The sequence below is a fragment of the Lepisosteus oculatus genome, chromosome 25 (assembly GCF_040954835.1).
Source record: "Lepisosteus oculatus isolate fLepOcu1 chromosome 25, fLepOcu1.hap2, whole genome shotgun sequence".
Lineage (NCBI taxonomy): Eukaryota > Metazoa > Chordata > Actinopteri > Semionotiformes > Lepisosteidae > Lepisosteus > Lepisosteus oculatus.
Window position 1 is genome coordinate 5,132,675 of NC_090720.1, and position 12,243 is coordinate 5,144,917.

General features: G+C 37.9%; 1 protein-coding gene across 7 annotated transcripts in view; it reads left to right on the forward strand.

The window, feature by feature from the left end:
* Positions 1–12,243, forward strand: part of tp73 (tumor protein p73) — a 62,246-nt gene that overhangs the window by 25,903 nt on the left and 24,100 nt on the right. For 6 of the 7 annotated variants that reach the window (XM_006641954.3, XM_015337090.2, XM_015337089.2 and 3 more), the window contains one exon: positions 7,404–7,649. In XM_006641954.3, the coding sequence (XP_006642017.2) occupies positions 7,404–7,649 (246 nt within the window). Of the gene's footprint in view, positions 1–5,128; positions 5,394–7,403; positions 7,650–12,243 lie in introns of those variants that run through there. The other variant, XM_015337092.2, reaches the window with a different exon arrangement.

Here is a 12,243-nt window from a genome sequence, read left to right on the forward strand (position 1 = left end):
AAGCAAACTGGAGCACCTGGAGGAAACCCACGCTAACGCAGGAAGAACATATAATAATAATAATAATAATAATAATAATTGCTTACACTTATATAGCGCTTTTCTGGACACTCCACTCAAAGCTTTACAGGTAATGGGGACTCCCCTCCACCACCACCAATGTGCAGCATCCACCTGGATGATGTGACGGCAGCCATAGTGCACCAGAACGCTCACCACACATCAGCTATTAGTAGGGAGGAGAGCAGAGTAATGAAGCCAATTCATAGATGGGGATTATTAGGATGATTGGTAAGGGCCAATGGGAAATTAGGGGTTACACTAACTGGCATTCAGGTGAGTAATTTTTGGAGGAAGGCAGGAGCATTTTGGCAAGAACAGTTGTAAAATAATCATGCAGGCAAAGCCTTGGATGCCAAGAATTATAGGGGCTTAGCCATATACTGGCATTGTGTCTGTGGGGGGTAACTTTTTTTAATCCATAGGAGATGATAAATAAAGGCTTATCTGAAAATTTATGGTACCGATACACACTGTGTTAGCAATTCTGTTCAAACTTGTCTGGGAACATGTCAGGGCCCAGAAGTGTTTCCATGCGTCTATCTAAATGTGTGTGGTTAGCTTTGTAAGTGCGTTCCTGGTATTAACTGGTCCAAATTATCCAGGAATGATGGTGTCAACACCTCCCCCACCTTTCATGGAAACTCCCTAAAATTATAAAACTGGGATCACAATACTCTTTTGAGGTGCTTTTGTTTCAGGATTCAGCTCAGTGAGTGGTCATGTGTCCTGATCTTTGAAAATTCTCAATATCCACCTTTCATGCACCTCTGCAACATTGAACCAAATCAAGTCTGGTGTTTCCTAGAAGATGTGTGCAGCCCTTATATGTTTCTTCACTTAAACTTTGCTTCCTTGTCAAAGTCAGGTTGCTGACCAGGATTATTTTAAAATTAAACCTTTATTCAACCAGAGAAGTAAATTGAGAAATGATGAGACATAGAACAACCACCTGAAGAGCTCCCATTTATACAGCAGGTATCTTAGTCACTTATTGGGGTGATTTCTGAGTATATAAGGGTTTTGCAGCACCTATATCATCCTGCAACTCACAACTGGCAACGCACTGAAGCTGAGCAGTTGTGAGCCTGGCCAGTACCTGGATGGGAGACTCCTGAGAAAGCTTGTGTTGCTGCTGGAAGAGGTGTTAGTGGGATCAGTAAGGGGTGCTCACCCTGCAGTCTGTATGGGTCATAATGCCCCAGATGATAAAACTGAGGTCCTCACTCTTTGTGTTCATTAAAAATCCCAGGGTATCCTGGCCAAATTCCCCCCTGCATTGATACCAATCAGTAGGGTCTCCTGCTAATCCCCATTTATGCATTGGCTTCATCACTCTATTCTCCTCTGCACTGATTGGTGGTGGTGGAGGGCAGTCCCCATTATATATAAGCACTCTGGGTGGAGTGTCTAGAAAAGCGCTATAGAACTGTAAGAAATTATTATAATACCAGCAACAGCTGGGATTTGAACCCGCAGAACTCAGAGCCCTAGACACTGCTCCACAATGCTGCCACGAGGAATCAACATTTTGGTGACCCTAATCAAAGGAAAAAAAAGATTTTGAATCATTTAGAAAAGAATGAGCAACTCAGTGAACAAGTTCCAAACTGAATGACGTGTTTTATCAGTAATTCTGTCACACAATGTCAGATTTGCCTGGTGCCTCTCTGCCACTGTTTGAGGGATTCCACAGATCTGTCGGAATTGGATTTGCTCCATAGCAAAAGCCCCGGTCCCCCTTCCAAAGTATTTTAGAGACGTGTATCAGGCTTGGAATGTTAGGACTGACACATAGGATTGGTGGTGATGCCATTGATAACCGTGTATGTAAAATTGAAAATATAACAAGAAAAAATGGCATCGTCATTATTTGTAAGCATTTTTTCATTTACAGAGAATTGATTTTGAAAAGTGTATTTATTTCATACACTTTTAACTTGTATACCATTACTGCAACACATTAGTTTATTCGATTAATCTTCGCACCAGTAAACGTCAGTTTTGCTTTTTGCTTTCTAGCACTGTCTGTTATGGCAGATAAGGGCAGACCTGCTCTCACAAGCTCAAAGGACCAAACAGCAGGTTCAAGGTTATAAACAAGTGTGTGTGTGGGCTGTGTTTGCTTTCATTGACTACAGTTGACTACATTGACTCCATTCACTGAGATGAGGTTGTTGAAATGCTGAGTGCAGCTGAGATTTATTGGCATGTGCAACAGTCACAGCCAATATCGCTCAGCCACCCTAAGAATATAAATGAGAAAATCTGATTCAATAACAAAGCACTCTCATTTTCAGATATTAGTCAGTGTGCATTGTCTGATTCCTCTAGTCTAATTAAATAGGCTGGTGTTCTTATGTATAACCACACCACTTAACGGAACAATCACAGGCCTCAGTTTCCTTAATTATCCTACTTCTGAAGTAAACCACACCCTCCCAGTTTACTGTACTACTGGTACAATGGAGTCATTAAGTAATTATAGCTCTTAACTCTAGCAATTGAACAGCCACGAGACAGCTATTAAATTCTAACATACCGTAATTCTACTTGTGTATGTTTCACATGCAAAAATGTATTTTAAATGATAATAATGTCCCTGGAATAGTGTAAAGGATGCAAGCAGAGGTAAAAAAATTTAAAAGTAATATTTTATATTTTAAAGATTGTTCAGCATCTGAACAAAAGAAATGTGTATTCTTGTTTTACACTTGAAATATCAACAGTATCAATTTTGCAGTTATTTACAGTCCCTAGAGCAGCATATTAAGTAATTGCACTAAAAACATTTTGGGTTGAGTTGCTATACCCCTCTAAATTCATTATAGTTCCTTGCATTTGTATAGCAGATACAGTGTCATCTCAAAGGATCCCCAAGCACTTCACATCTAGGAGAGGACGTGCTTTATCCACCACTGAAGGTTGGCACACATGTACAGCAGGCAACACACAGTCAGTAGGCACCTGTAGCCCCTCTACACTTCTCCTGGTTGCTGTGAAGACGTTCACTAATTCAATTAAGAGGGAAATGTAGGTAGGTCAAATTGTGCAAGCCTAAGGTGAAATAGATTCTGGACACTGGTGTTAATAATTTTATTTTTATGAGCTCTTAAATAGCCAGGTGCTCAGGCCTTTTCTTTAATATCTCAAAGGAGGGCCAGTAGCTCATATAGTCCTATGTGGCCTGTTCGTCCCTGGGTATTCTGCCCCTGGGAGAAGAATGTCGCCTAGTGGCCAACACCATTGACAGCAGCAATATTCGTGACCAGGCTTAGCCATGCTTAGTTTCTAAGATCTGGTGAAATCAGGCTTGAAGGTGGTAGTGCTGCTGTTCTAGAGTGCTAGCTTTGCGTTTGGCTACTTTTCTGATGGGTAGCTTAGACTGTTCAGGTACTAAGGTAATGGTATGGAGCTGTGGTTAAGGGTCTGGACTTATGACTTGAAAGCTGTGGGTCAGATCACCCATGGGGCACTGCTGTTGTAACCTTGAGCAATGCAGTTTACTCTGATTGTTTCAATAAACCACCCAGTTGTATAAATCAGTACAAATGTCAGTTGCATAATATAGTCAAACAATTTAATAACACATTTAATCATTTTTGGAACCATTATATTTCTGCCTACAAAATTGCTGCAGTTATGTCTGCCTGAATGAACCTCTAACCCACTGTGTCAAACCCGTGCTTTTCTTGTCAAAACAGTTACAGGTTCTGTAAAAAAGATGCTTGGAACCTCTGTCAATCACCTATCACCAGAGCTAATTAGGATACCTTTTTTGGCATTGTGGGCTGTCCAACAATCTATAAATATAGCTTGCCTGGACATGCCATGAGATATTCTGAAAAGCAGACTGTAGCATTAGCTAGTTGAGCCTAATTTAATCAGCTAGTTTGATTTGATGACTTGTACAGTTGAGATATAAGTGCACCCACCATTTCAATTCATCACACTCATTTTTTGGGGGAAATAAACATTGGCATAGAGAAGCAAGGTTGGTCCAGTTAAGTACTGGCATGGAATAAGGAAAACCAAGGTCATGCTGTGAGGGGTGTTGGTGGAACAGAAGGTGGCAGTCCTTCCTCTGGTCTAGATTTTCCAGACCAGTGTCACAACATGAGGCACCATCTAAAAGAAGTGCCATGCTGGAGATCAGATGGTAAATTCAGGTTCTGAGTACTTGGTCATTAAAGATGCAATGATACTGTTTGTAAGAGTGGGTGTGTTAACCTTGTTGTGCTGCTTAAATTCCACTCTGGGTTTGTATAATCTGACCTACTTTAAATTGCTTCAACATAAGGTAGTGAAGCGCTGAATAAGTTGCAAAGCAGTTTCTCTTTTCTCCACACTTGTGTTGTGTTGTGGGCTGCTAGTGCAGAATGGCTACTGTACACCGTCCAGGTGGAAGCAGCACATCAGTGGAGGATTAAGTCAGTTTGCTCACATGTAAAGAGTTTTGGGATCCCTCAGGATGAATCAGATAATTATAAGTAAATTTAATTATTATTGATATCTTTTCTTAGCTGTTAAAACACTAATTCACTTAAACTTCTGTAGAGCTACAGAAAAGAAAGTATCTTCTCTATAGCCAGTGTTTGAAAGTACAATTCACCAGGAATCATAACTACCGCTTGCTACTGTAGTATGAATGCATAACCAGCTGCTTCACAAGAGAAAACATTGTGAATAAAATTTAAAAAATACTGCTTAAATCATGAAAGGACTGGAGTGGGTTCACCACAAGTCACGATTTCTAAATATCTGCCTGTTAGAGGGCTTTCTGTTTACTATAGTAAGAGTGCAAGCCATTTAAAGATCACCAGCCTGCCCATATATGGAAACCCCCTATTGTTTTTTTCTGACCTCTGATCCATGCTCTTGATTCTTTTCTCTCCTGAGTCTACCAGCCAGTGTTTGTTCAGCATGGGCCTTCAGAAGGTGTTTTTCTACATGTACCTACCTGTGCTGGTGTTGTTGTCTGGGTTAGGGCATGCCATAATTAGGACAACATGAGCTTTTTTGTTTTTCTCTTTTTTTCACTCCCTCACTTCCTCACTCACTCTCTCCCTCTGTCTCTCTGGTTGCCCAATCTCAGCCAGCAAAGGTTTTCGGTCATACAAGTTTGTTTAGTGCTGTTTGAAGAAGGTGAAGAACATACTTTTTAAACTGCATAAAATACACGTTCCTGACAGTCCTAAGGGATATGCTACCTGCTTCCTAATTTTGCCTTTGCATTTTTGCAGTTTGCCTGGACTTTTTTTCTGTTTAAGATTAATCTGCTTTTGCCATTTTTACTTCAGCAAGTCTGGACAATGTATTACGTGAAGAAGAAGGTAACTGTTTGAGCATATTTTCAATGGGAGCTCAAGTCTTTGTTGCATGCTGCTGAGGGCAGTAGCTGCTGTTCCCTTCCTGCTAGCTTACACTGAGTGATCTGCATCAGAGTTGTATACATTGGTGAGAAAGCTTGGGTAGATATTCAGAGCCTTTGTTTTGCGGTACTGCAGTTTGAACTTGCTTTATTACATTTTTATTGAGTGCTTAGATATTGCAAATATCATATGATTCTTAAGCACAAGGTGAGATTATGAAATTTTACAAGATTGTGGATGCTTCTGAAACTACACTGCAATGCATATGTACTGTATAAGATCATTTTGTTGAGTATTTCATAAATGCATGTGTATTTAAAAGACAAGGCTTTTAGTTAAGGTATGAGAGTAGTTAATGTTCAGGACACTGCCAGTTTTGATTATATTTTTTGGTCTTTTTATTTCATTCATTTTTTTTATTTCATTCATTTCATTTTAGTTTAGTGCAAGTATTTTGCAGTTATTCCATGAATAAAGTCATGGTCCTAAAAATGAAATCATACTGAGTTTAGGTTTAGTCATAATGATTCTTGACATAAGTTATATATAATGTATTATTGAATGGCATGAAAGATATAGCATTATTGATATTGCTCAGCAATCTTATTTGCTGAAAAAAATTCCATTGGTTGAAGTTCTTGTGTTTTTCCTAATGATCAGAGCTGCTGATTGTTGAGTTTGACCTTTTTGCCCCTTTTTTAGGATTTTGACATCATATTTTATTTTTTCCTCATCCAAGATCAATTTATTTTATTTTATTTATCGCTCTCACTCCAGGGTTGAGATAAAAATAGAGCAGTTCTCCCAATCTGGAATGTTTCCCCTTTGTATGCATGTCAGTCAACTGAGCACATCTGCTCTCTGCAGCTCCTCCCTCACTGCCAACATGCAATCAAAAGACAGCACAGAAATTCCACCTAGGCTGGGATATAATGATTAATGTTCATTTATGTTGAAAGATACAACGACAAACCTCTTATTTAATTGGTTTTACTCCCATTTCAAATATTTGTCAAAAAGTGCTAACCTTGAACACATGAGTCTATGACAGTACATTTAAAATGTTCCATTATGTTATATGTATTTAATGCCTTTGCTTGCTTATATATGACCTGTTAAAATTATATAAGCTGGTTTTATCTTGTGTTCGAGTCTATATGTTTTTCATAAGAGCATAAGAAAAGCCCATCTTGTTTGGTTGCTAGTAGCCTATCAATCTCATCTGGCAATTTCCCATAGAAGACCCAGGTATGATCTTAGACAAGAAGGCTGGGTAGCTGACTGGTGACTTCCATAGCACTGTGTGTAAGAATCTACCTCCTGTTCTCAGTTTTAAATCCACTTCCTCACAGTTTTCACTTCAACAGCCGAAACACACTACACACTGTGTGCTGTGTTAGAGGACAGAGATTCTCAGGGTGTCTTTGTCAATGTCTTTGAGTACTTACAGTAATTCGTGTGTACCTGATGATGATGATGATAATAATAGTAATAGTAATAGTAATAATAATAATAATGCTGCAAACTGATATTTTCAAAGGGATATAGACCATTTCTAGTGAACTAAACTCTTTTGTTTTTCAAGCCAGAGAGCAGATTCTAAATATACCTGTACATACAGAAGATGGTTCCTGTAAAAGTGTTTGAATGAGATGTATTTATTTATACTGATTTATACTGTTTGATGTGTGACAAAAACTGTGATTCTCATACTAAATCCCAATTGCGTTTGTTTTTTTTTTTAATAAAGTGATTTGTATTCCTTAAGGAAACTGAAGCAAATAATGCTCTGCTTTGGCAACCAAAGGAAATGTCTGTTTTTGTGAATAATAGCCCTCTCTGCTCCAGGATAGTGCCTCTATCTCTTTAAGTTAAGGTCAGTGTAACCGGAGACTTTGGGAGTTGAGTGAATGTCTTCCAATTCCTTTACCTGTGTCTTCTCTCCTCCCCCTCCTCGCCTCTCTCTCACAGTCCCAGTACAATCTCCTCAGCAGCACTATGGATCAGAATCTCGGCACCCGAGCAGCCTCCACCAGCCCCTACAGCTCAGAGCACACCTCGAATGTCCCGACGCCTTCGCCCTACTCCCAGCCCAACTCCACCTTCGACGCCATGTCTCCTGCTCCTGCCATCCCGTCCAACACCGACTACCCCGGGCCGCACAACTTCGAAGTCACCTTCCAGCAGTCCAGCACAGCCAAATCTGCCACATGGACGGTGAGTTCTCACCTGTGCTGCTTTCTCATCCACTCTGCTTCCTCTCCCTGACAGATTGCTCCAGGCCGAGGTGTAGCACTTCTTTCCCACCCAGTAGCACCAGATTCTCACAGGCATCTTCTTAACTCAATTATTTGCTTTTGCGTGAGTGCGCGTGTTTTAAATTAAAGTAAAAATGCATCATGGAGATCCTCACAGATCTACAAAGAACACATGCTCCGAAATACATTTTCACTCGGTGTTTATTTTAGTTGTGCATTGCATTTTTTAGTTACTGTTTCAGACATGAAGAGTGTTTTCTCTAGAGCTCTAGAGTTTATTTTTCTAAACGTGTATGCAGCTGTGTGGAATTTGCCTTCAGAAACTGATTTTGGCAATATAACTATTTTGGTCTATAATTTCGGTAATAGCTGATTTGGAAAAGTAATACTTATGTTGTCTGCCTCTTCTGCAGTGCCACTCGTGTTGACTGTTTTTAAGCGTATAGGGCTGCCCTGTACTGAGCAATAAACTTTGTTCTGCAAATGTTTTGAAAGATTACACATGCTTAACTGTCATTCAGTCAATACTGCCAGGGTCTCTTGCAGGAGGTCTTAGGCTTGAAATCAGCCATTTTAATTGATTTCTCTGAAAACAAGAATGCTGTGTATCTTAGTTATGCCAGAGTTTGAGAGAGTAAAAAATTATTACCTATTGAAGACATTCCTAAAGGTTGTACACAAATTCAACCACTCAGTCGCCAGAAGTGGATATTGGAATAAAAATCAAGCTTAAATTGATTCAACATTCAACATTCAATGTCTCTATTTTCTAGTTGCAAATTCTCACAAAGTAGAAAAACTAAATTATGGGGTGAACATCTACATTTATGACTGCATTACTTTTACTATAGCTGTTTAAAAATCTGGGAATTACATTTGTGTAGTATATTTCATATAGATTAGATTAAAATCTATATAGATTAAAAAAATGACAATATTACGATTTTAGTCTAAATTAAGGAGATTTTATCAAATTGGGATTTTTAAATTTGAGACTTAAACCTATGAATCTGAACCATCTTCATATTAGAATAGCTTCTAAAGCACAGGTGTGATACATGTATTTCTTAATGACATTATTATTTATTCAGTGTTAAAGGAACTTTCACAATTAGCATTTGAGAAATGTTGCTTTTCCTAAATGCTTTCTGTTACTGTAAATAACAAATTAACCTAACATAAAAGAGCTCATGGAAATATAATGTGTAGAGAAATTCAGAGTAGCTGTAGGAGAAGTCTTATTTAGCTTCAGCAACTTGCACAGTAAACATTTCAGGTGAGACCCACTAAATTTGCTGCCCTAGAGGCAAGGCACCTGAACTATGGCAGAAATGCTGCAGTGGAGGGCATTTGAGGAAACAGAACAATACAATGCAGAACAGCCTCTTGATCTGTCACAGCTAGGAATCTGGCCAGTTCCTTTATGATGCTGTATAATACTAATCTCAAGTCATGGCTGCACCCTAATATAAACACTCAGGATTCCCCTGTGCCCGTGTCTTCTTTACAATAATTTTTCCATAAGGCCGATACATGACCAAATTAACAATATAGGCTTCAGTGTCAAGCTTTTGTAAAAAAGATAAAACCGGATTTAAATACCTCAGAACCTTGAGGAAAACTCAATCCAGATAATGCTACCAGTCAGTGCTTTTTTCATTTGAATAATGGTTATTTGCAAAAGGTTCATATACAGGTTATTATAGAAATACTCTGGCATTATATTAACTATGATTGAGAGGAATGTGTGCAATTCTTCATGTGTTCATAAAGATTGCAATTCATATGCTCCATATAATGCCTTTGACAGCTTCCTCTTAGAACAATGTATAACAGGATAGAGGTACTGTATCTAGCTCCAAAGTGTCTGGAGTCCTGGAAGTTTTAAAAAGTAGAAGAAATATACAAAATATACAAAAATAAGCTGAATATTAAGCAGTTGCAGACTTGTAAGTTTTGTGCTCTATCTCTAAAAATCAGATGTCATTTTTTTCTTCATTGAAACCTGCAACGTGTTCACTACAGCCAGTGGTAAGCCGCTCATCTGATTTTTCAAGTGTCTCAGAACATTCCTCTAAAGCCATATTTTTTTTAAATGTGAATGGAAAGATGGTTAAAACCCAGAATTGAAAGAATTCTAACTTGGCCTTTTGATATTAAATTAGATAATGGCCAATTAATCAGATTGTGCATCTTTTGAAGTAGATTTACCAGCAATGCAGTATTTACCTCTCATGCTACACTAAAAAGCATTTTCAATTTATTTTAAATACATTGATACAATTCTATACCGTTTCATTAAAGAAATAAATGTAGCAAGAATATACACATTTTGTGACGATTAAAAGGGAGTTTGTGAAATGGTTTCAGAAAACACAGTATGTAAAAATAATCTCTTAGCTTTGAGCTGTTTCAATATGAAGGGTAGTAGATGCTTAAACCTGTGAAACCGATGCCATTGCCTCAACGTTTTCTCTGTTGTCCTCTGATGTTTGTTTAATTCGTTCATCCGTGAATTTCATTCAAGACTTCAAGGCGTTGTAAAGTGATACATCCCACTCCAGCAAAAATCCCTGACATTTTCTCTTTTTCTTTTGTCCAAGCTGTCACCTCTGGCGTCTCAAATTCTGACATAAAAATGTCACAGCGAGTAAGCATGGGCAGTGTTATTCTTTCTTTTAATGTTTTTTTATGAAGAGTTCAACAATAATAATCTGAAACAGTAAAAGCATTAGAGTTCCCAGAACTATAGTATTTTGGCCAAGTAAGCTGCAGTCAGTGAGTTTTATTTTCATTCTGTAGTGTGATGGGAACTTTTTTTTCTGTCTTCACATACTTAAAAATTCTTGCAGCTACTTTGATACACCTATCTCTTTTTTGGTAATGACTATAATTAGAGTAAACACATTTTAAACAAGTGGAGGTTTAATTCACAGATTTGGAAGAGCTTTTAACTGAAAGTCACATCTGAAGAGGAGTCTCTGGCTTTTAAGGAACATATATCAGTGTGTATTTGAATATAATGCAGTACAAAGAAAGCAGAGATATTTTTTTGCACTATATCCCTTCCATTGTTTGGTGTATTATCTCTACAGATTACTTCTTTAATCTTTATGGTTACTTATGGTTATTTAACATATTTGGTGAATGATGCTGTAATAGTTTTAAGAAACAAATCATTTTACTTTTTAGATGAATATAGTCAGGATAACTCCCAGGCGTCATTTCTGTTCAAGACTATTAATAATATCCGTCCCGATGGTAGTGTCTCTCATCTGCCATTCATGGGATGAGCTGGAATTTTTGTCTTGATCTCAGCAGTTTGTGAAAGGCAGTTGCTGTTCTCATGAGGTTTTTGTTTTAATTTTCTTATTAGTTTATTCTAAAATTGTGTTTACTTTGTACAGAAATCTGTCATCACTCTGATATATTGCATTTCTATGCCATTAAACAGAAAGGTTCTTTAGTAATTTGGTTACAAACATTATTAGAACACTGTACTCAGGCTGGGAAAACCACTTTGAACTGCAGAAACTAGGTGGAGCCTGTAAACGTGGTTTCTTTGCTGCGGTTAATCAAATTAATCCAAGGTTTTCAGATGATTACTTAGATTAATAACACTGACATTCAAGGGATGAAAATTCCTGAAAAGAGAATGAATTAAACTCTGTATTTTTGCTAAATGTGGCATCTCCTTTTGGAGAGGATCAAACTTGACAGAAAACAAGTGCTGTGATTTAATGTGACACGTATGTCTCTACACCAAGTGGTCGGTTTAAAAGGAAATTGTTTTATATTGTTCAGTATACTTGGAAAGGTTTTGGCCTTGGAGATGATAAACCCCTTGTGAAGTCGTCTTGCCACGTTCAAAGGAATCTGTCAGCTTTGTCTCTTAAAGCAATTAAAACCATCTTACGGCTTCATTTCATGACTGCTTAAAAGTAGTACTTAGAAAGATTGAGAACCATTTCCATCCCCTCAGTCTAACAAGAGACATTAACTGTAATTAAAAAGCTCCAGTTGTTCTCCATTGTGAGTCACTGTCATGGATAGGAGTCTGAAAAGATGATCCTGGAATGATTAAAATATCAAGCCTCAAAAGGGCTTCTGTGCATCAGCATTTTTTCTTTTACTGGAGAGGTCAGACGTTTGGAAGAAAAATGAAAATTTATGGGCACAATTAAAAGTGACGTAAGTTCTACACATTTAAACACAATATATTTAGAAGAGAGCATTTTTTAACTTGCAAAATAGTCAGGGAGCAACTGACTATCTTAACAATGAAATAGATCGATTTGGGAAAATACATAGTAAAGGTAAAACGTTAAGGGAATAGAATCTGAAATTTAAATTTGGGCTTCTCTGACTGTAACCTAGAGTTAAGGTCAGATATACCTGAAAGAGCATTCCTCCTACTGTGCTATCAGAAGAGGAAAAGTCATGTAAAATGGAAAGACTAGAACAGTAGTGCATAGGTCAGAGAGATTATCAGGGATGATGTTGTGGAGTACTAAATAACTTTTCAGGGAAAACACCTTGAAAAGCTATTTAAA